This window comes from Lagenorhynchus albirostris, chromosome 1 (genome assembly GCF_949774975.1).
Source record: "Lagenorhynchus albirostris chromosome 1, mLagAlb1.1, whole genome shotgun sequence".
NCBI classification, from domain to species: Eukaryota; Metazoa; Chordata; class Mammalia; order Artiodactyla; family Delphinidae; genus Lagenorhynchus; species Lagenorhynchus albirostris.
Window position 1 is genome coordinate 136,107,017 of NC_083095.1, and position 26,755 is coordinate 136,133,771.

The 26,755-nt window shown below is 41.4% G+C and overlaps 1 protein-coding gene across 1 annotated transcript in view; it reads left to right on the top strand.

Annotated features, from left to right (window-relative positions):
- Window positions 1-716: 716 nt before the first annotated feature.
- The window catches only part of CHRNA7 (cholinergic receptor nicotinic alpha 7 subunit), a 124,685-nt gene continuing 98,646 nt past the window's right edge, over window positions 717-26,755 (top strand). The window contains exons 1-2 of the mRNA XM_060170318.1: window positions 717-762; window positions 1,036-1,175. Of these exons, the coding sequence (XP_060026301.1) occupies window positions 717-762; window positions 1,036-1,175 (186 nt within the window). The remainder of the gene's footprint in view (window positions 763-1,035; window positions 1,176-26,755) is intronic.

The window sequence follows — 26,755 nt, forward strand, 5'->3', positions numbered from 1 at the left end:
GCAGAGTCTCGTCCCTGTAGAACGCCTCCCTGGCGGACTTCGCCTCTCCTCTTGGCATCTCCAGAACTGGCTGAGAAGCAGGCTGGTGATGCCCAGCAAATGGATGCTGAAAGAACATCCACGACCGGCGGGAGGTAGGAGGGGCCTGTCTCAGGTCTGTCTCGTCTCCTTGGAGGGAGTCGCGAACCTGTGGGAGCCCGGTTCCCGGGCGCTGCACCCCGCCCCGGTGGGGGGTAGGAAGGGCCCTGGAGAACCGGACCCTTGAGGGTCCCGGCGTTCTCCCACCGACCCGGCGCAGCTTCTGAGAGCATCAGCGAGCGGAGTGGGGACAAAGGACAGAAGGGACCGGCAGAGTCCGGCCTTGGACAGCCTCTGGAGCGCGGGGACCGCTTGGTGGAGACAGAGGCGGGGCGCGGGCGCACCTCCCCGGGAGCGCTCGGGCTACTGTCCCCCACTGCGGCCGCCTAGGCGCCCGAGGGCCGGCGGGCGGGGGGGTGGACCCGAAGGGACGGGTGGGAGGGGCGCGGGGGGGCGGGGGCGGGGGCGCGGGGGGGGCGGGGGCGGGGCTCGTCACGTGGAGAGGCGCGCGGGGGTGGCCGGGGCGGGGGCGCGCGCTCGGCTCTTTAAAGGCGCGCGAGCCGAACCGCGAGAGGCGGCTCTGCGGCCGCAGGCGCAGGCCCGGGCCGACTTCCGAGACGCGCAGCTCCAGCCCCAAAATGCGCCGCTTACTGTGCCTGGTGCTGGCCGCGTCGCTCCTGCACGGTAAAGCTGCTGGTCTCCCCGCCCTCCACTCTTCGTCCGCGGAATCCCGGGCGCATCCCGGGTGGCTTGGGGCGCCCCGCGCCGGGCCCGGGTTTGGGGGTTCGCTCCCGCCGGGGACGGCGGGGGTCGCTGTCGGCGGTGACGGGGGAAGGCGAGCCTTGCGCGTCTGGGCTGCGCTGCTTGGGCGGCCGGGGGTGCGGGCAGGGTGCGTGGGGCGCATCCCCTCTGGCCTTCCTTGAGCAGCCCGCCCGGCTCTTCTCTCCTCTCCTGAAGTGTCCCTGCAAGGCGAGTTCCAGAGGAAGCTCTACAAGGACCTGGTCAAGAACTACAATCCTTTGGAGAGGCCCGTGGCCAACGACTCGCAGCCGCTCACCGTCTACTTTTCTCTGAGCCTTCTGCAGATCATGGACGTGGTGAGTCCCGGCCCGGCCCTGCCCGCCGCCGCGTGCCTCGGTTTCCCCGGTCGCCTGGGAGGAGCCTGGCGCGCGCCCCGGCCACCTGTGCGCGGGTACTTCAGACCCGCCTTGCCCTCGGTTTAGAAACTCAGGACGAAAGTATCTCCGTCCCGAGCCGGGAATCCTCAAGAACAGGTCTGAATGATCACGTATTAGTACCCCTTATGGTATAAGTATTGGCATGCAGTCCGACATTTGGAGTCAATTTAGACACTTCTAGGCTTTTCTGCTGCCCGTGGTATGCACCTTCTCTGGGTAGAGGCCTGGCCCTGGGCTTTGCAGCTGGTTCATCTGTCCAGGCAAAGGGCCAACTCTGAGCATTTAGACCCCCTCCCCAATTCCAGTAATGGGCATTCTTTGCCTTCCTGGTGAGGGTAGTGCGGGTCGTCTTGCTTTGAGGATGAGCAAAGCTCCGCCGCCGGGATACACTCGTCTGCTCCTTCAGGCAGCTGCTTTCAGCCCCACGGGCTTGCGCACTTCAATTGGCAGATCTGTGTAATATCTGGGTAAGTTTGTTCTTTCGCTCTTCTAGACTGCTTTGGATATTCGGTTGTCACATATTAAATATGGATATTGGATAGTCAGTTGGCACATCCTCATATGATATAAATATTTTACAAAAGTGTTTAGGTCATTATAAATGGATTTCAGTGTCTAGCTTGTACAAGGCATTCATTGGACTGTGCTCTGGAGAAGTGTACAGGTGTGACGCTGTTTCAGGGAGGGAAGAATGTGGTAGGAAGGGAGTGTGAGAATAGCTACAATAGGTAGAAAGTGCTAAGAGCCTCCAGAGGTGTGCAGATTAGAGGTGTAAAAAGACAGGTAAGATTTCATAGTCCTGAAAATAAAGAGTGCCCGTTCTCTTACACTGATGTATGTTGCATCACGTAACCTAGTTAAATTGCTGTGATGAATGGCTTGCTTTCCCACATGACACCTGTGTTAAATATGTACTTCCTTCTACAGAGAGACCCTATGCTTCAAAATATTGAACGTGCGTGCGATGACGTGGGCAGGTTATCACAGAGGAGAGCTGTAAAGGCAGACAAGTGCTGTCTCGTGGGTTACCAGGGCAAAAATTCCTGTTTACAGAGCTTGGGCTTCAGGAAAGGGGAAAGGATGGAGATATGGGGTTAGGGGAAGAGGGGCTGGGAAAGCTGCCCCGGTGTTAAGCGGAGCCGTGGTGGAGAAATGGAGTTACAGGGGCTTTGGAGCAGCACAGGCCTGCGGCATTTGGGGAGGCAAGTGCTTTATGGAGCAGCTTCTCTGTTACTTCAGAGAGCTCAGGATTTGTGCTTGGGACCTTTGGTAGGTTCTGGCTCTGCTCGTTTCTGGCAGGTTGTTCTGAGGAAAGTTTCTTAAACATCCTGAGTCTGTATTTTCCAGTTAATACATTGTTATCACTGTGGATCTAGCCGGGAATGCATTTGACTTCCCAGCCCAGCAATCCTGTGAGCTCATGGAGTGGCCTTGAGCAAATTACTTTACCTTTCTAAGCCCTGTTTCCTCATGTGTAAAATGAGAATAATAATACTCACTTCACAGGGTTTTGAGAGGATTAAATAAGAGAAAGTGCTTGCCACACACTGGTGATTCACCGAAGGTTTGCTTGATCTTCATTATGTAGCTACTCAACTCAAGGGTTGGGATGTCAGTGCCTAGAAAGGTCTTGCCCAAGGTTGGTCTCTTGCCCAAGGTTGCTCATTGGTTAGAGGCAGGGCTGTGTGGAACATCCACATTTGCCTTGCAAGCCCTTTGCATCTCCTGCCTCCTTTAGAATCTGTAACTTTTTTTGCAGAAAGAAGTCAGCTTAATTTATTTAAACTGCCTGAGTGTAACTGACTGAATGTAACTATCCTGAGATCCTGGGTGAAAAGGAAGTCTCTCTATTAGAAATAATGAAATATGCAAACATTTGTATTCCAGCAGGACTCGGCTCTGTCTGGTTTTGAAGCAGAGCCAGGGCTTTCCAGCCAGACTCTTGAGACCCTGGACAGAGATACAGTGACTCATAAGTGATTCATGTGGCAGAGCCCTAACTGTTGTCAGGTTCTGTTTACAAATTTTGTTCCAGGGGTCCTTTGCCCATTCTGACTGGGCTGTTCTAGAGAACATTTTTTCTCCCAAATCTTGTTATTGTTGCCCTTTCTGCCAGCAGAGATTTCCTGGTGGGAGTAATAGGGAGATAATGTGTGATTCTACATATCTTATTTTCATGGAAGATCATTTACCTGTTTATCAACTTATTCCACACACACTTATTGAAGGACTTGTGGACGTTGCTAGGTTCTGGGAACTTATACCTGGTTAAGGGATTATTTCTACTTCTAGAATTCACAGTCTATCTAGGGAGACTGACGTGTAAATCCAAGATTACATCACGTGTAATTGAACACAAATGTCTGTAAAGTGGTACAGACACACATAGTAGGAAATATTTACTTCCAGCCAGGATGGCTAGGAATTAGATTTCTGAAGGTGAGTAGAAGTTTGCCAGTTGGAGAAAATAAGAAAGGCTTTCCAGGTGAGACGAACAGGGTGAGGAAAGATGAGAGTGGGGTGAGGACAGCACACCCTCAACAAGGGTTGTTCTGTGGAACACTGGCTCCCAGTTGATCTTCGCTGCGGGTTTTGCTGAAAAACTTTTCAGAAACTTGAATGTGCTATGTGTATTGAGAATGTTTTAAAGGAGGGATATCATACTAACAAAACTACTAACTTTCTCTTAGGTACCCTTTTGTAAGAATGATGTTCTAGAAACACACCTTGCAAGGATGGGGCTATCTTTTGGTGGGAGGCCTGAGGTGAGTTCATACTGTAGACAGAAGAGGTGTTGAATGTGAGGTGTGTCAAGTGGCTCTGCAGAGTTTACATTTTGCCCTGGACTCTCGCCTGGGTATCTCCCAGGACATGAGGCGGAGGTGGTGGTGTGCTAGAGGATTTGTGAAGCTGCAAGACCAGCTTGCCATTGCATATTTTCCTAGAAATGGAAACAGTCCAAACCATTATATTTGTATTCAATCCAACAAGTATGAATTATAGACTAGAATGAAAAAAATGTGCATAAATTTCTAAAGACAAAGCCTGTGTTTTTAGAGGGATAGTTTTACCAGGCCCCCTTGGTGAGGCACGAGGTGAAGCATGGGAAGGGGTGGTGGATTTTTAATCAAGAGAAGGGATGTTACTAGATCTGTGTTTAGATTGAGGATGCTAAGGGCAGTGTATGTGTGGGACAGATTAAAGAGAAGAGAAAGTGTAGGCAAAGGATGAAGAGGTCGAAACTAGAACGGTCACTGTGGGAATGTGGAGACGTGGACAGATTCCAGAGGCATTTTGGGTATACTATCTATGATATATAACTGTGTATGTGAACTTCATGTAGGTATATAGATAAATTTATTGAGTAAAAGTACCTAAATGCATACTCTGACTTATGGTGATTATTAATTTACCTCATGGGCTTGTATCTGGGCTGGGAATGAGATAATACCTAAGAAATCATTTTGAAGTGATGCAAGTGTAAGGTTCTTAAACTACCAACAGTTTCCATAATATTTCTCCTTTGTGCATGCCATTTAGTCATTCACCTGTACACATATATCTGAAGGCCATTCCGAGTGTTGATTTGCATAAAATAAATGTGTACAGTTATGAAAGCATGGCCAGAGGCCAGGTATTTAAAATGAATAATAGGAATCAACACAATATTATACGGAAATGTATAACATATAATGATGCATGGATGATTTTTGTTCTTTTGTACATTTGGGATTGCAGAGTCAACTTTTTAGAAGCTTTAGTCACAAGACAGCAGAACAAAGTGGTTGTGCATTTGGGGTTTGCTACTGCAGAGGGCAGGCATGGGTGTGGAGCCCAGTGTCTGAGGGCTTGTGTGTTATCTGAAATCCCTTGGCCTCTGCTCTGGTTTGTCAGACTTATGATTTTATATTTACTGTTCACTATGTAAAATGCTACAACTCTAACTTAATATTACCAAATATTTGCTGTAAAAATTGCACACCTTGAAGACAGTTTATGAAGAAAACCCAAGGTGCAGTTATGTAATTATCCTAATAATGTTTTTATAAATGATATTTCTTACAGCTACAGATATGTGTTTTGTGCAAGAAATCAAATTAAACAAAAAAAGGACTGCAGGGGGGAAAATCACCCAAATCACCATCACTCAAGGCCTTCTGGTGCAGTTCAGGCTGTCTTTTCTCTCTGTTTTGGGATGTTTAGAGAAATATTTAAAAATTGAAATAGCATAACACCATTATGGTGCCTTAAACAATATTAGCAGGCATTACTTTTAAAGTGACGTAAATAGGCCAAGTAATAAACTGAGTTTTAAAACAAAATTGTGTTCTTTCCCCACTATTACATAACTCTCACTATCACTGCATATTCAATCCCTGTTCCTATTTTTATTTTAGAAATCTCTCACAAAGTATTTATTGAAATGATTCATGATGTTACTTCTAAACCTGGATGCTTTTAAATTTTATCCCAGATTTTATATGTGAAAAATCACAGAGATAATTTGAAGATCTTGACACTACCTCCCTCTAGTTTTATGTTTGCTTCTGACCAACACACAGGCTGTAGCTACCAGCAAGCACAAATCACCTTAATCCAGTTAGTGACTGAGTAGAGGAGGACCTGGGCTTCCCTTCCTGGGAGGGCTGGTTAGTTTCTGAATTTTGCATATATGTTTTAGGGTGTGCAAATAGAGAATTTAGCAGGGTCTTTCTTCTTTTCTGTGGACCCTGCACCCCTATTTGTCCTGCTAGCTGTTGAGTCTGCCAAGATCTGTTTAAACTTTTGGCATTGTAGGCGTTGCTTTAGAAATCATCACATGGCTCTGGAAAAATGGCCCCAGATCCTGTTATTTTCCTAAACTTCCCTTTTCTGGACCTTGGCCCTGCTGTTCATCATTGCCCTGCTAGTTATCTGGTGCCTTCATGCACATGATCATTGCATTTTTCTAATTATTCCCACCGGAGGGCTGGTGAGAACTACCTTGTTCATCATTGCTGGTAGCAGAACTGAAATTCTAAATTAAAACTTGTTTACCATGCACCTTTGTAATTGATCCAGATTTATTAAGGTAGAAATTGTATCCCTCTTAAACCTCTTTATGGCTCTGGAACATAAACGTACAAAATTCTTTTAGCTTTATAGGCTGGGGATTATGGGCACTTTTAATAAAGGAAGCTCTCTTGTAAATGTTGCCTTTCAAGTCTACCCCTGAAGATATTCCCCAGAGGCTCAGTTCTCTCAGAGCTCCTGATTCATCCTTGACATGCTGTTAAAGGAAGAGAAGTGGTCTTGTCATGGAGAGATGCCAGTGAAAATCTCTGCTCCCTTGTTGATTTATCAGGATTAGGTAGTGTTTTACTTCTTAGAGAAGACGAAAGTAATTTGGAACTTTCTGATTCCCATGCTCTTTATTTCAGTGATTTCCTTATTCCCACTCTACATTAGCTATAAACTGTTTTAGCAAGAAGAGCCCTCAAAGTAAAAACCAAAACCATTGTAAAAAAGTTTGCATGTGCACATTTATTTGTATATAAACACACACACACACACACACACACACACACACACCCCTATTACTCTTATCTCTCCTTTTTGAATATGTTTTTGGATATCATAAGACATCACATAATATGCTTAAGTTTCCAAGAGAAAAAGCTAGAAGTTACAGCAAAAGCCATGGAGTCATAGCTCCCAGAGAGCCAAATAATTGGCTGAAACTAACATGAAATTAAGTAAGGAATTGTTTAAAATCCTGCAGGGGAGGAGGCTGTGGGAGAGGCCTGGACACAGGGCTGACTCCATGCTCTGAGTCAGGTAGTCAGGTAGTAGAAGGAGGAGCTGACCCATCCCCCCTTGTGTGTGTGTGTCTGAGCAAGAATAAATGTGTTTGTTTTATTTTGTGGAGAGAAGGCAAGTGGTCAGGTTGAGTTCCAGGTGTTTTGAAACGTCAGAATCGTAAAATGGTTTTCTACTCTACTGCAGCCGTCTTTAGAAGCTCACACATACAGTGTGTCATATGGAGGGGCTCAGATTAAGCAAATTAATCCGAGGCTGCTCACTGATTGATTAAACTCAAATTGATAACATTTACAATTGAAATCACTGTTCTGGAAACATTCTTTTATTCACTGTTTTTTCTTAAGATGTTTTATTGACATTTGCAGTAACCTTTAATATGCTGGCTAGCTCTTAGGCAGATTTCATTTTTGAAGTCATCTTCAACTTTGAATTGCAGTGTAATATGTATCCACCGTGTAGCACAATATCAAAACCAACTTGGTGAATTATCACAGTGAACCCACGCAGGTAACCACCACCCAGGACGTCTCTTCCCCCCTTTTTTCCCACTGGAAAACCATTAACATGAAATCAAGTGCAAGGGTTTAGTTTTGCCCTTCTCCAGAACTTTATACAAGTGGAATCACACAGCACACAATATGTATTCTTTTGTTTTCTTTTACTCACTTTTATTTTTGTGAGAGTCACCCAAGTTCTTGCCTATTGCTGCAGTTTATTCATTTTTATCAAGTGGATATAACATGATTTGTTATTCTGTTGATGGAGATTTAAGTTGTTTCTAGCTTTTGTCTTATGAAGGACACTGCCATGAATATTCTAATTGCTCATGTCTTTTGATGCACATGTATTTGTATTTCTATCACGTATGTATATATATAGGAGGGCACTAGCCAGGCCATAGGATGCCATATCTTTAACTTTTCCAGATGAAGCCAAACCCTTTTCAAAATGATTATACCAATTAACATTCTCACCAGCAGCGTCTGAAAAATTCTTCTTGTTCTACATAATCACCCACACTTTGGATTTTAGTCTTTTAAATTTACCATTCTGGTGGGTGGGGAGTGATACTTCCTTGTGATTTTAATTAGCAGTTTCCTGATTACCAATAAAGTCGAGGACATTTTCATTTGTTAATTTTCCACTTGGATATCATCTTCTCTTACAAAGTGTTACAAAGTGTTTATTCATATCTCTTGCCTATTTTTATCTTTGTGTGTGTTGTGTGTGTGTGTGTGTGTGTGTGGTTTTGTTTTTTCCTTATTGGTATTTGTATGAGTTTTTCTGTATTATGGACATGAGCCCTTTGTAAAATATTTTTGCAAGTATTTTCTTTGACTCTTTGGCTGGTCTTTTCACTCTTCATGTTCTTTCCCTCTTTTGTAAACTTTTAATTGAAGTAGAATATGCTTACAAATAAATGGTATCTTTTGATGAACAGGAATTCCTAATTGCCTAATTTTGTAATTCGTTTCTTCTATGTTTAGGGCTTATGTTATCTTTAGAAAGTCCTACCCTTCCTCAAGCTCATGAAGATACTTTCCTATATATTTGCTTTTACAGGCTTTTTGTTGTTGTTTTACCTTCACGTGGAAATCTCGACTGATGATTATTTTGTTTTTCAAGGATAATTTAAGGGTTGTTAGTGTAATGACTGCACAATTGGTGAACTTCCTCACATTTAGACATTGTATTATCCACTGTGTCTGCCCCCAAACGGACATTTCAGTTATTTAGCGTGTGCATAATACGGAGAAAATGTAGGGGCTATGCCATTTTTAATATGACACAAATGAACCTATCTACAAAACAGAAAGAGACTCACAGACATAGAAAACAGACTTGTGGTTGCCAAGGAGGGGGTAAGGGAGGGATGGATTGGGAGTTTGGGGTTAGCAGATGCAAAGTAGTAAAAATGAATAAAGCAGGGATTACAAACTATAGCCCACAGATTAAAAATCTGCCCACTGCCTGTTTTTGTAAATAAAGTCTTACTGGAACACACACACACAAATAAATGTCAGCAGGGCACACACAGCATTTACAGAGCCAACAGTAAAGGATTTCTGAAAAGTCCTGGGCCCTCTCCACATTTCCCATTGCTGACCATTTCCCAAAGACCTTCAGCTGCCTCTGTTTCTGATTATGACTCCTATTTTAATACTCTGTTTATAGTCCTCTTCCTGGATTGATCAACTTTACCCATTTTCTGTGAATTCCTGTTATGACGGATATGAACTTGACTCATTCACAGCTCTCCCCACCTCCTCTCTTAACCTCTGTTCTCACTTCTTCCACTGCTCACTTTCGCATCTTCAGAAGGGCAAGATGGGTTAAGGGCATCAACAGGATGGTGACAGATGGAAATTAGCCTTCTGGTGGTGAGCATGCTGCAGTGTGTACAGAAGTTGAAATGTAATGTATAGGTCAAACTTATATGATGTTATAAACCAATATTGTGATATCAATTATATGTGAAATCTAAAATATGACACAAACATATCTAGAACGAGAAACAGACTCGCAGACATAGGTTGCTAAGGGGAAGAGGGGTTGGCAGAGGGATAGATTGGGAATTTGGGATTAGCAGATGCAAACTATTACATATAGAATGGATAAATAACAAGGTCCTACTGTATAGCACAGGGAGCTATATTCAATATCCTGTGATAAACCATATGGAAAAGAATATGAAAAAGAATGTATATGTATAACTGAATCACTTTGTTGTATAGCAGAAACTAATACAACATTGTAAATCAACTCTACTTCAATAAAATAAATTTTAAAAAGTTACCTCAATAAAAAATTACGAGTAATCTTAACTATATCTACAAACTAACTTGGTGAAAAATAAAAAAAGACAGTCTTAAAGCTTCTTGTTATTTCTGTCACCCGGAATTCAGTTTTCCTTTTCTGTAATCACTCCCGTTCTGTCCCTACTTCTCTCGAAGTCCTTCCATCTCCATGTTGGTAACATGTACATTCCATTCTTTAGCCATATTTAATTTCTTTGTAATTTAAAGTTGGCTTGATTCAACTTAAAAAGAAAAAAAAAAGCAGCCCTCACGATTCTGTGACAGTGTAAGCACTGTTCTCTGCAAAACCATTTTTCTAAGCCCCTGTTTCCTTCTGTGTGGGTTTAGTGCTGTGGCTTCCATGCCATTCAGTTGAGTGTTCCTGTTGTCAGCTGATCTGGGGTCAAGCTGAGACGCTCTCCCTTTTTATCTTCTTCACCAAACCTTATTGTACCTTCCTTTCCCGATGTCTTTGGTCACGCTGTCCGTCCTCTGTGTCTTCCTTTTGCTGTTCCCTCTGTCCTTTGTACATTTGCCCCTCTTTCTCTGAGGATACCGCTTGGAGGGTTGTCCTTTCCTTCTTTATTTTTGTAGTTCATTTGTTTTAAACCAAACAATGTTATTTCTTCTAGGGTAGGGTTACTTTTCTTCCTTTCTTTTAATTTTGCTTATTTGTCTTTCTGTTTATTTTTACTATTTGTTTGGCAAGACTTCCTAAAGTGCCTTCTGATTCTTAGTATTCTCTTCCTGTTTTTAAATTGGGAACAGAAACATTGATAGAAGTGCTATATCAGATGGGGGCTGTTACATTTTTGAGGACCCTAAATGCTCAAGGACTGAATGCTTTGCTTCAAGGCACCTCTTTTTTTTAATAGATCTTTATTGGCATATAATTGCTTCACATTACTGTGTTAGTTTCTCCTCTTTGTTAGCTTCTTTGTTCCCTAATTCAGGGCTGTCCAATAGAAATGTAATATCAGCTCCAGATGTGATCTTAGATTTTCTGGTGGTCACATTTAAAAAGGAAAATGGTGCAGGGAACATTAATTTTAATAAGTATCTTACTTAGCCTAGTATTCCTAAATTATTAAAGTTGCAATGGGTAGCAAACATAAAAAATATTAATGAGATGGTTAATGCTTTTAGGGGAGGGCAGAGCTAAGCTGTGGAAATCCTGTGTGTTAGGCTCACAGCACTGGCCACACATCCACGACTCGAGCCACGTTTTGGAGTGGCTACCATATTGTACTGTACAGCGCTCACTGATCAGATCAGTTTGTTTGAGTTTTCACTCCGTGGAGTGAGGAGAAACCTGGTTGCTCATTATTGTCAGAAGGGAGTTGACAAAGCTTTCTCTGAATTCACCTGTGACAGCTCCACTCCATACTCCCTGCCCTCCTCCAGACTCAGGGCACTTCTGAACTCTATGGGTTTCTACCTGGCAGACCTGCTACCTCCATCCTGAAGCCCCCTCCCCAGTGTTCAGCACAGGGCTTCCTTCATCTGCTTTTGCAGTTACCAAACCTCCGTCTGTGTGTGTGTTCTCTTCTTGTAGTGTATTGTAATACCTTGTCTTTTTATGGCCCCATTCCCATTCTCTTTGTTTTGGGAAGTTTATACCTGTCGACTGAAAAAAATGCACAAGCTAAAAGTTGAGAATTATGTTTTATTTGGTGGACAGGACTGAGGACTTAGGCCTGGGAGGCAGCCTCTCAGGTAGCTCTGAGCGACGTCTCGTCTCTGAAGAGGGAAGGGAGGAGCCAGGGTATATGGGAGTTTTTGCAACAAAGACCAAGTGGTCAGAACATCAGAAGATTACTGTTAATTAAAGAAAACCAGACATCTCAAGTTAAGGAATTCAGTGCTTTTCTATGTATGGGAAGATGCGAGAGTCTGGGCTCACTGAAATCATTCCTTTGATATGCACCTCAGCTCTCTGGGGCCAGTATCCTGTGCTTTCTCATCCTGAGTCTCCTCAGGGTGCATGTTTGGGGGTGGCTGCAGTGACCGACTGCTTGATGGCGGGCATCCTGTTTCCATCCCACGTTCCCTCAGGGCTCACCACCCAGGGAGGCTGTAATATGATGGCTTGATGGCTGCAACATCCTCTGTTTCCTGATCTGGCAGGCAACATGTTTTCATTGACATACTGTTTCCCTTCTTTATTTTAATTTGAGTGGTCTTGGGGGGGAAAGGGGAAATAGATCAGTATAAGCTGACATCTTAAGCTAGAAACTTAAAGGATACTCTTATCAGCAAATAAGCAAATGGGCAAAATATATGTTATTTTCTCTTTTTGATTAATTATTTGATTCACAAATCCATGTCAGTATTTCTGCAATATCATTTTGATATATTTTTTTAAATTTCTGAGATATACATTTTAAAGTAATAACTAGAATTATGACTTATAACATTATACCAAAACATATAAGATTTTTAGAGAATTCATGTGATGTCTGAAACATTTATATTAACATATTTCCATACAAATTACCCAAGGAAAGTTTAGTATTAGTTTTTTTATTTGTTTGCTTTTTTATACTGCAGGTTCTTATTAGTCATCAGTTTTATACACATCAGTGTATACATGTCAATCCCAATTGCCCAATTCAGCACACCACCATTCCCACCCCACCGCGGTTTTCCCCCCTTGGTGTCCATATGTTTGTTCTCTACATCTGCGTCTCAACTTCTGCCCTGCAAACCGGTTCATCTGTATCATTTTTCTAGGTTCCACACACATGCGTTAATATACAATATTTGTTTTTTCTCTTTCTCACTTACTTCACTTTGTATGACAGTCTCTAGATCCACCCACGTCTCAACAAATGACTCAATTTCGTTCCTTTTTATGGCTGAGTAATATTCCATTGTATATATGTACCACATCTTCTTTATCCATTCATCTGTTGATGGGCATTTAGGTTGCTTCCATGACCTCGCTATTGTAAATAGTGCTGCAGTGAAGATCCGGGTGCATGTATGTTTTTGAATTACGGTTTTCTATGGGTATATGCCCAGTAGTGGAATTGCTGGATCGTATGGTAATTCTATTTTTAGTTTTTTAAGGAACCTCCATACTGTTCTTCATAGTGGCTGTATCAATTTACATTCCCACCAACAGTGCAAGAGGGTTCCCTTTTCTCCACACCCTCTCCAGCATTTGTTGTTTGTAGATTTTCTGATGATGCGCATTCTAACTGGTGTGAGGTGATACCTCATTATAATTTTGATTTCCATTTCTCTAATAATTAGTGATGTTGAGCAGCTTTTCATGTGCTTCTTGGCCATCTGTATGTCTTCTTTGGAGAAATGTCTATTTAGGTCTTCTGCCCATTTTTGGATTGGGTTGTTTCTTTAATATTGAGCTGCATGAGCTGTTTATATATTTTGGAGATTAAACCTTTGTCCGTTGATTCGTTTGCAAATATTTTCTCCCATTCTGAGGGCTGTCTTTTCATCTTGTTTATGGTTTCCTTTGCTGAGTAAAAGCTTTGAAGTTTCATTAGGTCCCATTTGTTTATTTTTATTTCCATTATTCTAGGAGTTGGATCAAAAAAGATCTTGCTGTGATTTATATCAAAGAGTGTTCTTCCTATGTTTTCCTCTAAGAGTTTTATAGTGTCCAGTCTTACATTTAGGTCTCAAATCCATTTTGAGTTTATTTTTGTGTATGGTGTTAGGGAGTGTTCTAATTTCAATCTTCTACATGTAGCTGTCCAGTTTTCCCTGCACCACTTATTGAAGAGACTGTCTTTTCTCCATTGTATATCTTTGCTTCCTTTGTCATAGATTAGTTGACCATAGGTGTGTGGGTTTATCTCTGGGCTTTCTATCTTGTTCCATTGATCTATGTTTCTGTTTTTGTGCCAGTACCATATTGTCTTGATTACTGTAGCTTTGCAGTATAGTCTGCAGTTGGGGAGTCTGATTCCTCCAGCTCCGTTTTTTTCCCTCAAGACTGCTTTGGCTATTCCTGGTCTTTTGTGTCTCCATACAAATTTTAAGGTGATTTGTGGTAGTTCTGTAAAAAATGCCATTGGTAATTTGATAGGGATTGTATTGAATCTACAGATTGCTTTGGGTAGTATAGTCATTTTCACAATATTGATTCTTCCAATCCAAGAACATGGTATATCTCTCCATCTGTTTGCATCATCTTTAGTTGCTTTCATCAGCGTCTTATAGTTTCCTGCATACAGGTCTTTTGTCGCCCTAGGTAGGTTTATTCCTAGGTATTTTATTCTTTTTGTTGCAATGGTAAATGGGAGTGTTCCCTTAATTTCCCTTTCATTTTTCATCATTAGTGTATAGGAATGTAAGAGATTTCAGTGCATTAATTTTGTATCCTGCAACTTTACCAAATTCATTGATTAGCTCTAGTAGTTTTCTGGTGGCATTTTTAGGATTCTCTATGTATAGTATCGTGTCATCTGCAAACAGTGACAGTTTTACTTCTCCTTTTCCGATTTGTATTCCTTTTATTTCTTTATCTTCTCTGATTGCCGTGGCTAGGACTTCCAAAACTATGTTGAATAATAGTGGTGAGAGTGGACATCCTTATCTTGTTCCTCATCTTAGAGGAAATGCTTTTAGTTTTTCACCTTTGAGAATGATGTTTGCTGTGGGTTTGTCATATATGGCCTTTATTATGTTGAGGTAGGTTCCCTCTATGCCCACCTTCTGGAGAGTTTTTATCATAAATGGGTGTTGAATTTTGTCAAAAGCTTTTTCTGCATCTATTGAGATGATCATATGGTTTTTATTCTTCAATTTGTTAATATGGTGTATCACATTGATTGATTTGCGTATATTGAAGAATCCTTGCATCCCTGGGATAAATCCCACTTGATCATGGTGTATGATCCTTTTAATGTGTTGTTGGATTCTGTTTGCTAGTATTTTGTTGAGGAGTTTTGCATCTATATTCATCAGTGATATTGGTCTGTAATTTTCTTTTTTTGTAGTATCTTTGTCTGGTTTTGGTATCAGGGTGATGCTGGCCTCGTAAAATGAGTTTGGGGGTATTCCTTCCTCTGCAATTTTTTGGAGGAGTTTGAGAAGGGTGGGTGTTAGCTCTTCTCTAAATGTTTGATGGAATTCACCTGTGAAGCCATCTAGTCTTGGACTTTTGTTTGTTGGAAGATTTTTAAACCCAGTTTCAATTTCATTACTTGTGATTGTTCTGTTCATATTTCTGTTTCTTCCTGGTTCAGTCTTGGGAGGTTATACCTTTCTAAGAATTTGTCCATTTCTTCCAGGTTGTCCATTTTATTGGCATAGAGTTGCTTGTAGTAGTCTCTTAGGATGCTTTGTATTTCTGCAGTGTCTGTTGTAACTTCTCCTTTTTCATTTCTAATTTTATTGATTTGAGTCCTTTCCCTCTTTTTTCTTGAGGATAAACAATTTTGTTTATCTTCTCAAAGAACCGGCTTTTAGTTTTATTGATCTTTGCTATTGTGTTCTTTGTTTCTATCATTTATTTCTGCTCTGATCTTTATGATTTCTTTCCTTCTGCTAACTTTCGGTTTTGTTTGTTCTTCTTTCTGTAGGTCCTTTAGGTGTAAGGTTAGATTGTTTACTTGAATTTTTTCTTGTTTCTTGAGGTAGGCTTGTATAGCCGTAAACTTGCTTCTTAGAACTGCCCTTGCTGCATCCCATAGGTTTTCGATAGTCATGTTTTCATTGTTATTTGTCTCTAGGTATTTTTTGATTTCCTCTTTGATTTCTTCAGTGATCTTTTGGTTATTTAGTAACGTATTGTTTAGCCTCTATGTGTTTGTGTTTTTTACGTTTTTTTCCCTGTAATTCATTTCTAATCTCATAGCATTGTGGTCAGAAAAGATGCTTGATATGATTTCAATTTTCTTAAATTTACTGAGGCTGGATTTGTGACCCAAGATGTGATCTATCCTGGAGAATGTTCCATGCGCACTTGAGAAGAAAGAATCCTCTGCTGGTTTTGGATGGAATGTCCTATAAATATCAATTAAATCTATCTGGTCTATTGTGTCATTTAAAGCTTCTGTTTCCTTATTTATTTTCATTTTGGATGATCTGTCCATTGGTGTAAGTGAGGTGTTAAAGTCCCCCAATATTATTGTGTTACTGTTTGTTTCCTCTTTTATAGGTGTTAGCAGTTGCCTTATGTATTGAGGTGTTCCTATGTTGGGTGCATATATATTTATAATAGTTATATCTTTTTCTTGGATTGATCCCTTGATCATTATGTAGTGTCCTTCTTGTGTCTTGTAACATTCTTTATTTTTATGTCTATTTTATCTGATATGAGTATAGCTAGTCCATCTTTCTTTTGATTTCCACTTGCATGGAATTTCTTTTTCCATCCCCTGACTTTCAGTCTGTATGTGTTCCTAGGTCTGAAGTGGGTCTCTTGTAGACAGCATATATATGGGTCTTGTTTTTGTATCCATTCAGTAAGCCTGTGTCTTTTGGTTGGATCATTTAATCCATTCACGTTTAAGCTGATTATGGATATGTATGTTTCTATTACCATTTTCTTAATTGTTTTGGGTTTATTTTTGTAGGTCCTTTTCTTCTCTTGTGTTTCCCACTTAGAGAAGTTCCTTTAGCATTTGTTGTAGAGCTGGTTTGGTGGTGCTGAATTCTCTTAGCTTTTGCTTGTCTGTAAAGCTTTTGATTTCTCTATCCAATCTGATGAGATCCTTTCTGGGTAGAGTAATCTTGGTTGTAGGTTCTTCCCTTTCATCACTTTAAGTAGATCATGCCACTCCCTTCTGGCTTGTAGTTTCTGCTGAGAAATCTGTTGTTAACCTTACGGGAGTTACCTTGTATGTTATTTGTCATTTTTCCCTTGCTGCTTTCAATATTTTTTCTTTGCCTTTAATTTTTGCCAGTTTGATTACTATGTGTCTCGGCATGTTTCTCCTTTGGTTTATCCTGTATGGGACTCACTGCGCTTTCTGGACTTGGGTGGCTATTTCCTTTCCCATGTTAGGGAGGTTTTGGACTATAATCTCTTCAAATATTTCCTCTGGTCCTTTCTCTCTCTATTCTCCTTCTGGGACCCCTGTAATGCGAATGTTCTTAAGTTTAGTGTTGTCCCAGAGGTCTCTTAGGCTGTTCTCATTTCTTTTCATTCTTTTTTCTTTATTCTGTTCCGCAGCAGTGAATTCCACCATATTGTCTTCCAGGTCACTTATCCATTCTTCTGCCTCAGTTATTCTGCTATTGATTCCTTCTAGTGTATTTTTCATTTCAGTTATTGTATTTTTCCTCTCTGTTTGTTTGTTCTTTAATTCTTCTAGGTCTTTGTTAAACATTTCTTGCATCTTCTCGGTCTTCGCTTCCATTCTTTTTCCGAGGTCCTGGAATATATTCATTATCATTATTCTGAATTCTTTTTCTGGAAGGTTGCCTATCTCCACCTTTTTTAGTTGTTTTCCTGGGGTTTTATCTTGTTCCTTCATCGGGTACATAGCCTGCTGCCTTTTCATCTTGTCTGTCTTTCTGTGGATGGGGTTTTTTTTCCACAGGCTGCAGGATTGTAGTTCTTCTTGCTTCTGCTGTTTGCCCTCTGGTGGATGAGGCTATCTAAGAGGCTTGTGTAAGTTTTCTGATGGGAGGGACTGGTGGTGGGTAGAGCTGACTGTTGCTCTGGTGGGCAGAGCTCAGTAAAACTTTAATCCACTTGACTGTTGATGGGTGGGGCTGGGTTCCCTCCCTGTTGGTTTTTTGGACTGAGGCAACCCAACACTGGAGCCTACCTGGCCGCTTTTGTGGGGCTAATGACAGACTCTGGAACGGCTCACGCCAAGGAGTACTTCCCAGAACTTCTGCTGCCCCCACTTGTCCCCACGGTGAGCCATGACCCCCCTCCCGCCTCTGCAGGAGACCCTCCAACACTAGCAGGTAGGTCTGGTTCAGTCTCCCCTGGGGTCGCTGTTCCTTCCCCTGGGTCCCGACGCACAGACTACTTTGTGTGTGCTCTCCAAGAGTGGAGTCTCTGTTTCCCCCAGTCCTGTCGAAGTCCTGCAATCAATTCCCAGTAGGCCTCAAAGTCTGATTCTCTAGGAATTCCTCCTCCCGTTGCTGGTCCCCCAGATTGGGAAGCCTGACGTGTGACTCTGAACCTTCACTTCAGTGGGTGGACTTCTGTGGTATGAATGTTCTCCAGTGTGTGAGTCACCCACCCAGCAGTTATGGGATTTGATTTTGCTGTGATTGCACCCCTCCTACCATCTCATTGTGCCTGCTCCTTTGTCTTTGGATGTGGGGTATCTTTTTTGGTGAGTTCCAGTGTCTTCCTGTCGATGATTGTCCAGCAGCTAGTTGTGATTCTGGTGTTCTCGCAAGAGGGAGTGAGAGCACGTCCTTCTACTCCGCCATCTTGGTTCCTCCCCCTCTCATTTTGATATTTAATGGGTTCCTTCAAACTGATAGTTTGGAGAAGACTTGGGCAAAATTGTGCCTGTCATTTTCTTAAATCAGTGCAGTTCCTTGGAAAGGTGTATGAGCGTGTCCTTCAAATGGTTTTTAGTGAATTGAATATATGCCTACAAGGTATTATCTAAAAAAAAATACAATTAGAAGTTGTAGTGTCCTATTCCATGGCTACACCTTTGACTTAATCAAGAATGAGCATTTTACATACTTCTTACATTTATGATTTATTTAAATGTAAATAAATGTTTCCTTCAATGTAGCCCCTGTAGAAGGAGATGCAGTTATTCTAAGAAAGCTATTAAAATATCAAATAGTTTCGGACTCCTGTTAGGATTAAAGCCCGATTATTTGAAAATTTTTGGTAGAGATATTCTTCTTTTCAGAATGAGTTTATTTATTAGGACTGGCAGGTGTACCTCAAAGCAGGGTCTCATGATGGATGTTGATGGCTCACAAATGAGATGCAGTTGGATTTTCTGTTTTTATTTTTGTTTTGGATGCATATAATCTGACACTGGAGAAAAATAAAAATTCCCGTGTCCTAAGCAACTTAAAACAGTTCTGTACTGACTATTTTCAAAGACAGCCTTAATGAGGTAATGAACTTTTTGGTATGTTAGTTTGAAAAATTTATAGCTTATATATTAGTAAATGAAACATTTTATGGGTCTTAAAAATCAGTTGGTCCAAAACTTTAAAACTTGAGAAAACATTAAAAAACTATTTTACAAGGTTTTTTTTTTTAATCCAAAAACATTACTCTTAGATTTTTTTCATAAATGTTGTAGCTATTCAGCAAATTATGACTGAATCATTTAGGACAATATTTTATATTTGCCTAAAATATCTGGAGATTGAGGATCAACAGAATTCCTTGATGGCAACTAAAGAATAACAGGCATGTTGATAAAAAAACAGACAAAGCCCAGAGAATCCCGATATTTGCAGACATTCAAGTGCTTCTGGCTAGTCTTCAGGGGCACATTCTATAGACAAAATTGCATGCAGCATAGATATTTAGAAATAGGAGAATATCTCCGAATCAGGCTTATCCTCTGTATTAGTGGTCTTGTGCTTTTAAGTTCCAGAGTGAATGGAAACTGCACCAGAGGCTTTTCTCTGGAAGTCTTTATACCCGGGAGCAGTCTGTACTGACATCTGGTCTCAGGAATGAGAGGCATTGAAGGCAGCTCTCTGTCCAGGAGTTGGACTGATACCCAGCTGCAGGAAGGTCCCCCTTACCTCCTTTCTTTCCCTTGGAGGGCGTCAGGCCAGTTGGACCCCTCCTCCTGTTCCATGTATGGAACAATTAATGTGATGGCCACTGCCCAGGACGCTTCTTTGTCAATAACAATTGGGCATGCATTAGAGCAACAGTGTCCAGATGGCACCTTCATTGTTGATGACAGGAAAAATTATAGGCAGTGGATTAAATTAAAAACTGAAAGGGAATGAATACTCATGACAGGAAATGTGTTTCCTTTCCAGTGGTGGTTTGCATCTGCAGGGAGCAGCTGGTCATTGATGTGTCATCACAAACCAGCTTTCCACCGGCTCCCTCCATTTTTTTTCAGAGGTCACTTTAAAAGCAGACAGGGGCTTCCCTGGTGGCGCAGTGGTTGAGAGTCCGCGTGCCGATGCAGGGGACACGAGTTCGTGCCCGGGTCTGGGAGGATCCCACATGCGGCAGAGCGACTGGGCCCATGAGCCATGGCTGCTGGGCCTGTGCGTCCGGAGCCTGTGCTCCGCAACGGGAGAGGCCACAGCAGTGAGAGGCCCACGTACCACACACACAAAAAAAAGCACACAGAATTAGACAGAAATACTTTTAAAGAGCTTGAAACTTAATCTCAAATAGAGGAGGGGAATAGTACGATGGGATATGTGATGTGGCTTTCTCTGGATTGGAAAGATTGCACCTATTTCAGAAAGGCTGCTCTTTTGGAGGAAAATGTGACTCTTTCTGAGTTTATCTTCATCGTTGTAGGAAATCTGGAAAGGGTGATGGGTGTCGACCTCATCTCGGAGAGGCAGCATTGAGCGGTGGTGTGAAGTGAGATCTTAGTTCCCTGCCCAGGAATTGAACCTGTGTAGCCTGGATGAAAACCAGGAATCCTAGCCACCAGACCAGCAAGGGCTAGAGGTTAGAAGCTATTTTTTTCCCCTGGCTCTTGCCCCCAGTGAAAAATGCATTTCTCAGGGAGGCAAAAACTGTAAAAACAGCTACAAAGTTTATTAGTAGAGACACAGCATGATGGGAGAGCACACAGAGAAACAGTTTGTTTAGTGAAGATAGGAGCAAGGCAGAGAGAGAGAAAGGGTGTGGGTGCCCTCCTTAATGAGGAGGAGCTGAGGAGGAGCACAGTGAAGAGGTGGTTAAATCATTCATATAGGGCAGTTCTTCAGGTCCTTGTTTACCTTTGGCCAATTATCTGGTTTCTTTTTCCACACTTGACCTGCCCTAGGGCCCTCCCCAACATGCGTGGGAAACTTTTTTCCCAGATGGATTCCAGCCCAGAGGCCTGTGATGCTGCTGCCTTAGCATCACATATTATGGGGTGATGCCTCCTTCCTGTTTGACCCCAAGGAGCCTTTCTGCCCATGTATAGTGTCTCCTTTGCTCCAAGGAAGGGAAATATATGACCTATTGATCCTTTACTCAAACAAGATTTAGCCCCTGTCTGTTCCTGCCATGACTGTTATCTTAAGGTGTCTGCAGGAGATAAAGCCTGGCTAGCTACCCTGTTTCTGTTGTTACTTTCATTTCGGAGAGCAAACAGGAGGCTGGTTGTAAATATCTAACCTGGAGCCCACCTATCTGCTGTCTCAGGAAATGCAAACAGGAGGCTAATTGTAAGTATCTGGCCTGAAGCCCACTTTTTTTCTGGCCGGAAGAAATGTAAATAGGAGGCCAGTTGTAAATGCCTAGCCTGGAGCCCATCCATCTCCTGCCTCAGACCTGGGCTGGGGGGTATTCAGGGCCTGTTTCCCCTGCTAATAGGTAGATTTTTAGGTGTATATCAGTGTCTGTATTCGAAAAGCGCCCTAAAATGGCATCATTTCTATGCGTGTAAATTTAAAGTTTTCAGACACTTTCACACACCTAATTTTTGTCTCTTCTTTGATCCTATGAATGAGGTGTTATATTATTAGGACCATTCTTGTATAGGCAGAGAAGATTTTGGGACTTGAACCCAGGCATTCTTCATATTTTTTATTTGGGGATATTTTTGTTTGTTTTTTAATTTTTAAATATGTTATACAGTATTCAAGATAGCCAAATAGATGACCAATGAGATTTTATTATTATTTTGAATAATTTTGGGGGGTATTTGATGTGTCTTATTTCCTTCCAGTTATTTTTGTTTCTGATGCTCAGATTATCAAGGTGACTTCTTTGCTTTTGGTAGGGTCATTATGATCCTTGATAGCTGCTCTGCTTTCTAGAACAAAATAAAATGAGGTGTCCCAAGGCTGTCTTGTACCTCCCACTCCAGACCTGAATCTGCTTTTATCAAGAAGCCTGTCAATGGGAAACTATTTGGAAACTACGGATTGACAGCAGGCATTGGAATAAATTCTGACCTGAGCATAGTAAGTATCTCAGAAAGAGATAACTGAGCAAATGGGAAGTAAAAATATAAATAAATGATCTTTTTAAAGAAGCTTCTAGAGTTCAAGGAAGACATGAAAACTTGGATGTAAAAGACCCACTGAGCACTTCAATTTCAGCGCACCAAGGATAAGAAAAAGAAATCTTAAATTCATCCAGAACAGAGGGAAATCATTCGCCAAAGAATAATTGCCAAACTGGGTTTTGAGAAGACAGTAGGCTAGAATGTCAGAAATTGATAATTATCCCCAAATTTCTACAAAGCCAAGTAGAAAAATAAGCAAAATTTTCAAATATGCAAGGATCCATCCACATTTTACCACCCACAGATTATCTGAAAGCATTGCTAGATAATGTATTCCAGTTATGCAAAAACCAAAACAAACCCTAACCAAAGTAAGTGGGGTGTAAGAAAAACTAGTCAGAGGTCAGAAAAAAATTTCCATCAAGCTTAATTGTGTCAAACAACAACCATCCCTGAAATGTTAATAGCAATCTGTAACCCAAATAGGTGTATTTCTCTCTCTCTCTCTCTGTATATATATAAATGAAAATACATGTTTTCAAAAATTTTAAATAACCACTATATGAGCAGAAAGATGTTCTAACATTTTGAAATCTTGAGGGGAAACTGGAACAAAGAAACTTGAACATTCCAGTAATATTTAGAAATGGTTTTAAGAAGTACAACGAAATACTGTGGGAAAACAGTAGCACATGATGACAGAACAAGCCCAGTCTCATTCATAATCACTCTATTGTGAAATGGGTAGACACACTTATTTAAAACCAGCAGCCCCAGGTTCACTTTTAAAAAGTTCCAGATGTGTGCCACTTTCAAGAGAAGGACTTAAAAGTACTCAGAAAGGCAAAAATACGTAGACAGACAGACATACACACAGACAGTGAGTTTGGTAACACTGCAGTGAGCCCTGTCAAATGTACTGTTATTCACCTTATTCTGTTGATTGCACACCCACATTGGTGCAGTTTATGGGAGCTGTAATAGTGGGGCCACCAGGTGCTGAGAAATTGTAGATGGTTTACAGACTGTTGAGAGCTCACCAGACCCCCACATCAGGATCATGCGGTGGGTGGACTGCAGGAGCTCCATCCTTCCCCCACCCCAGACAGGAAGTCAGGTAGTGGCAGGAGAAGAGGGAGGAATATGGTCCAGGCACTTTCCCTGCCGGCAGGGAGCAGCCTGAGATGGCTCAAAGACTAGTTTAAAGGGTACTTTCTATAAAGAGATTTCCCAATCCCTGCCAATCAGAATTAATCTTTTTTACTCCTGTGATGTCAAAACACTTTACTTATTGACAGGTTGCTACTAGGAAGATTGAGAGAGAAACACAAGATTTGGAATCATAAGAACAGAGTTTCAAACTGGATCCAACCCTCCGTAATTGTGTGAGCTCAGGAACCCCGCCACATCTCTTGGGTTCTGCCCCTTAAATTATACTGCCTCCTGTGATAACATCACAGTGCTGTTGTGGGTAGTGATACTTTTTTAAAAAGTTGTATTTTGTTAATATGATTCTTGCACATAGGTTAAACACTGAAATAGTTATACAAGACCTATTTATACCTCTCTTTCTGTTTACATTTTCCAGAAGCATCTGATTCCAGTTCTGGGTGTTTCTTTGAGATTTGCATCTGTGTCTCTAAACAAAATGCTTATAACAACTACTGCTTTTTGGTTTAGAGTTGTGGTCAATATCTAAGGACTTCCCAATACTAAAGGTGAGGATTTAGTTGTCCTTTCACCCCCCCCCCCGCCACCACCAGATAAGTAATATACTTCCTTTTTTCATTCCTTATCCTCCCAATGAAGTTATATTATCATTTTTGGTTAAATTAATTTACAGTGTATATATTAAAATTGTTATGAAATCACTGTTCACACGAGCCAAGTAGTGGGCTATGATTGCATTTATCTTGTCGTATTACTTTTTATTTTTCTTCAGGGTTAATGCTATTGTCTTTTCCTAGTTATTGAATTTTTCATATAACAATCATTGTTTCATCCCTAAACTTTCAAGTAGAAGTGTAAGTTGCTCTCCTTGGTTCAGACACATGTGGTTCTGTATCATCCACATTTTTAGTGACCTTATCTTTAGAAGCATTTGTCTTCGTGCTTGTAACTAAATTGGCAAACGTTGAACTGGTATTTTCCTTCACTATCGGGTTCTGTCAACAAATCTCGGACACCAACTGGTGTCTTACAGTTCAGTCCAATTCTGACCGTGACTACTCTGTGTTGGCATCAAACCCCACAAAGTAAAGGGCATGATTCCCAACGAGGTGCTCTTGCTTCAGACACCAGCTGCAAGTGGGGTCTGCACGTCTGTCTGGCTGACTGCAAATTTGGGACTTCCCTAAATCCCAGGTTTTGATAATTCACTAGACTGACTCACACAACTCAGGAAAATGCTGTGCTTACAATGATCATTTTATTATGAAGGATGCAAATGAGCAGCCAGGTGAAGAGTATGTAGGGCAAGGTTGAGGAGGTCTCGGAGAACAGGAGCTGGTTTGTGCCACCCTCCTGGTATATGGTGCCACCCTTCCAGCCAGGAAGCTCTCCCAAGAGCTAATATAAACAAACAGAGTCAAAAATATAAGCAAGGAATAAAAGGGCTTTGAAGAAACAGACAGTACAGGGAGCTGATGAAAACTTCCAAAACTTAAAAAAAATAACTTCAGAAATGTAAGAGAAGCAGTTGCATCAATGTGAAAAGAACAAGGTGTATCAGGACGCAGATACTACCAAAAAGGAGCAGTCAGAGTGCAAAACAGAGTTCTTGGAAATTGGAACATTGGAAGGTAGAAGACAAAGAAACAACAAAATTCAAGGAAAGAATTCTTTAGCTTATCCCCAACCAAACTAATCATCAAGTAGAAGGGACGAAGATAAAGCCACATAAAACCTGGAAAACATATTCTTCTATGCTCCCTTTCTCAGACTGCTCCTGATGGACACCATCCACCAGAATGAGGACATACATCTTGAAAGGAAATCACATGGGTCCCTGAAAAGGATATACCTGGAGAAAAGCAACAGGAGTTCTCTGCTTGAGTTGTGGTATAATAAAATATAAAAAAAACTGTAAAATATTATATATATATATTTTTTCCTTTGTCCCAAGTTCCTGACATAACACAAAGCTTCAGAAATGCTTGGAATTTCCTGATAGGAATGTCTTCATTATGCTAATAAGGTAACTTATGATGGGTTATCCTGATAGCGTCAGGATGGATGCTTTCATCAAAAAAACCCTAGAGGAGGTTGGAGGGCTGGAACTTTCAGCTCAGCCTTCAGTGAGAGGAGGCAGTGCTGGAAATGGAGCCCAATAATGTGGCCAATAATCTAATCAACTGTGTTTACAAAAGGGAATTTCAATAAAAACTGTAGCTGGCAAAATTTCAGAAATAACTTCTGAAGTTATGTATTTTCTTTAAGTTTTGGAAGTTTTCATTTGCTCCCTGTTGTCTGTTTCTTGTTTTTTATGTTAGGGTTTCTCATAATGCTAGGTGATCCCTTGATTGGAGCTGTGTGTGTGTGTGTGTCCATGTCCATGAGGGTCTCAGAGACAGTGGTAGTGTGGGCTTCACTATAGCATGATCTGTCTGGGAAGGTATCAGTATTATTTTGGAGACCTTAGTATGATTAGATCTTTTCTTTTAGGCTGATCAGTTTGCCCAGAGAAAATTTTTCTAGTTTGCCACTGGGGCAACCTGAGCCTGGCAATTGGAGTTCTGAGAGCCAAGAGGAGACAGGGGCTGGAGGAGTTGGGTATTCTTAACCCCACCTCTATTTGTAGTGTGTTACTTCCGTTGTAGCTCTGCCTGTGTCTGGTGTACAGAATCCCCTGGTCTGTCTTCTCCAGAGAGTAAGATTCTAATATCCTGCCAGGCAGGGAGGAGCAGCTGCCACTCATGCGTATGAGTATATTGGGGTATTTGAATGATTCTTATAAAGACTTGATGTCAGCCCTCCTGTTTTAACCTCATCTGCACTTCTGCTTTCATGGTTACCTGCTCCCTCCAACTTGTGAGCTGTTCTGGGCTTCATCTCAGTCTCCTCCACGTGGACTTAGATCTGTACTTGGAAGACTCCGTCAGTCATCATTTCTTGTCCATTTACTTTTCAGATTCCAAGTTGTTTATGTTGTCTCCTTTCACGTTTGTTTTGGTAAGTTTGAAATTATTCCTTAACGCATTTCTTTGTCACGCATGTTTTTTTGAATTTTGGGAAGAAGAGGATGTATGCTTATGCCCAAATCACATTTTTAATAGGAATCCTCTGAATAGTGATTCTTAACCAGGACTCTGTACCAGAACCCCATGAAAAGCTTTGTCAAATATGACTGCTTGAGGGATGGAAGTGAAAATGGTGGGGTAAGGACCCCTGGAAATTCTCTCCTTCACAAAATCAAGGAGAAAACTTCTGTCAAAAATTTCCCAAACTTTTCCAAAACTTTGGAAATTAACCAAACGTATGCAGAAATCCAGGGGAACATTAATTCAAGAAAATTAGCTGACCTTTGGTAAGAACAGTGAGCTTTGTAACTTGCCCTCTATTCCATCCAGGGTACCAGCCACCACAGGGAAAAGAACTCATTGCCAGAGAAGAGTTTTCTTTGATCTGTATGATGCATCATTAGAAAACCCCACTTGCAAGGCTGTCTTTAACAGACCTAATCCAGTCCATAAAGCTTTTTCTAGTCCATAAAGCTTTTCCTGGGAGCATCTGTTGAATTTTTTCCCCACTCTGTCTCCCATTTCCATATTTCTTCTGTGTGACCATAATTTTTCTGTTTTCTCTTTTTTCTCTTTAACTTTTGACCCCCTTC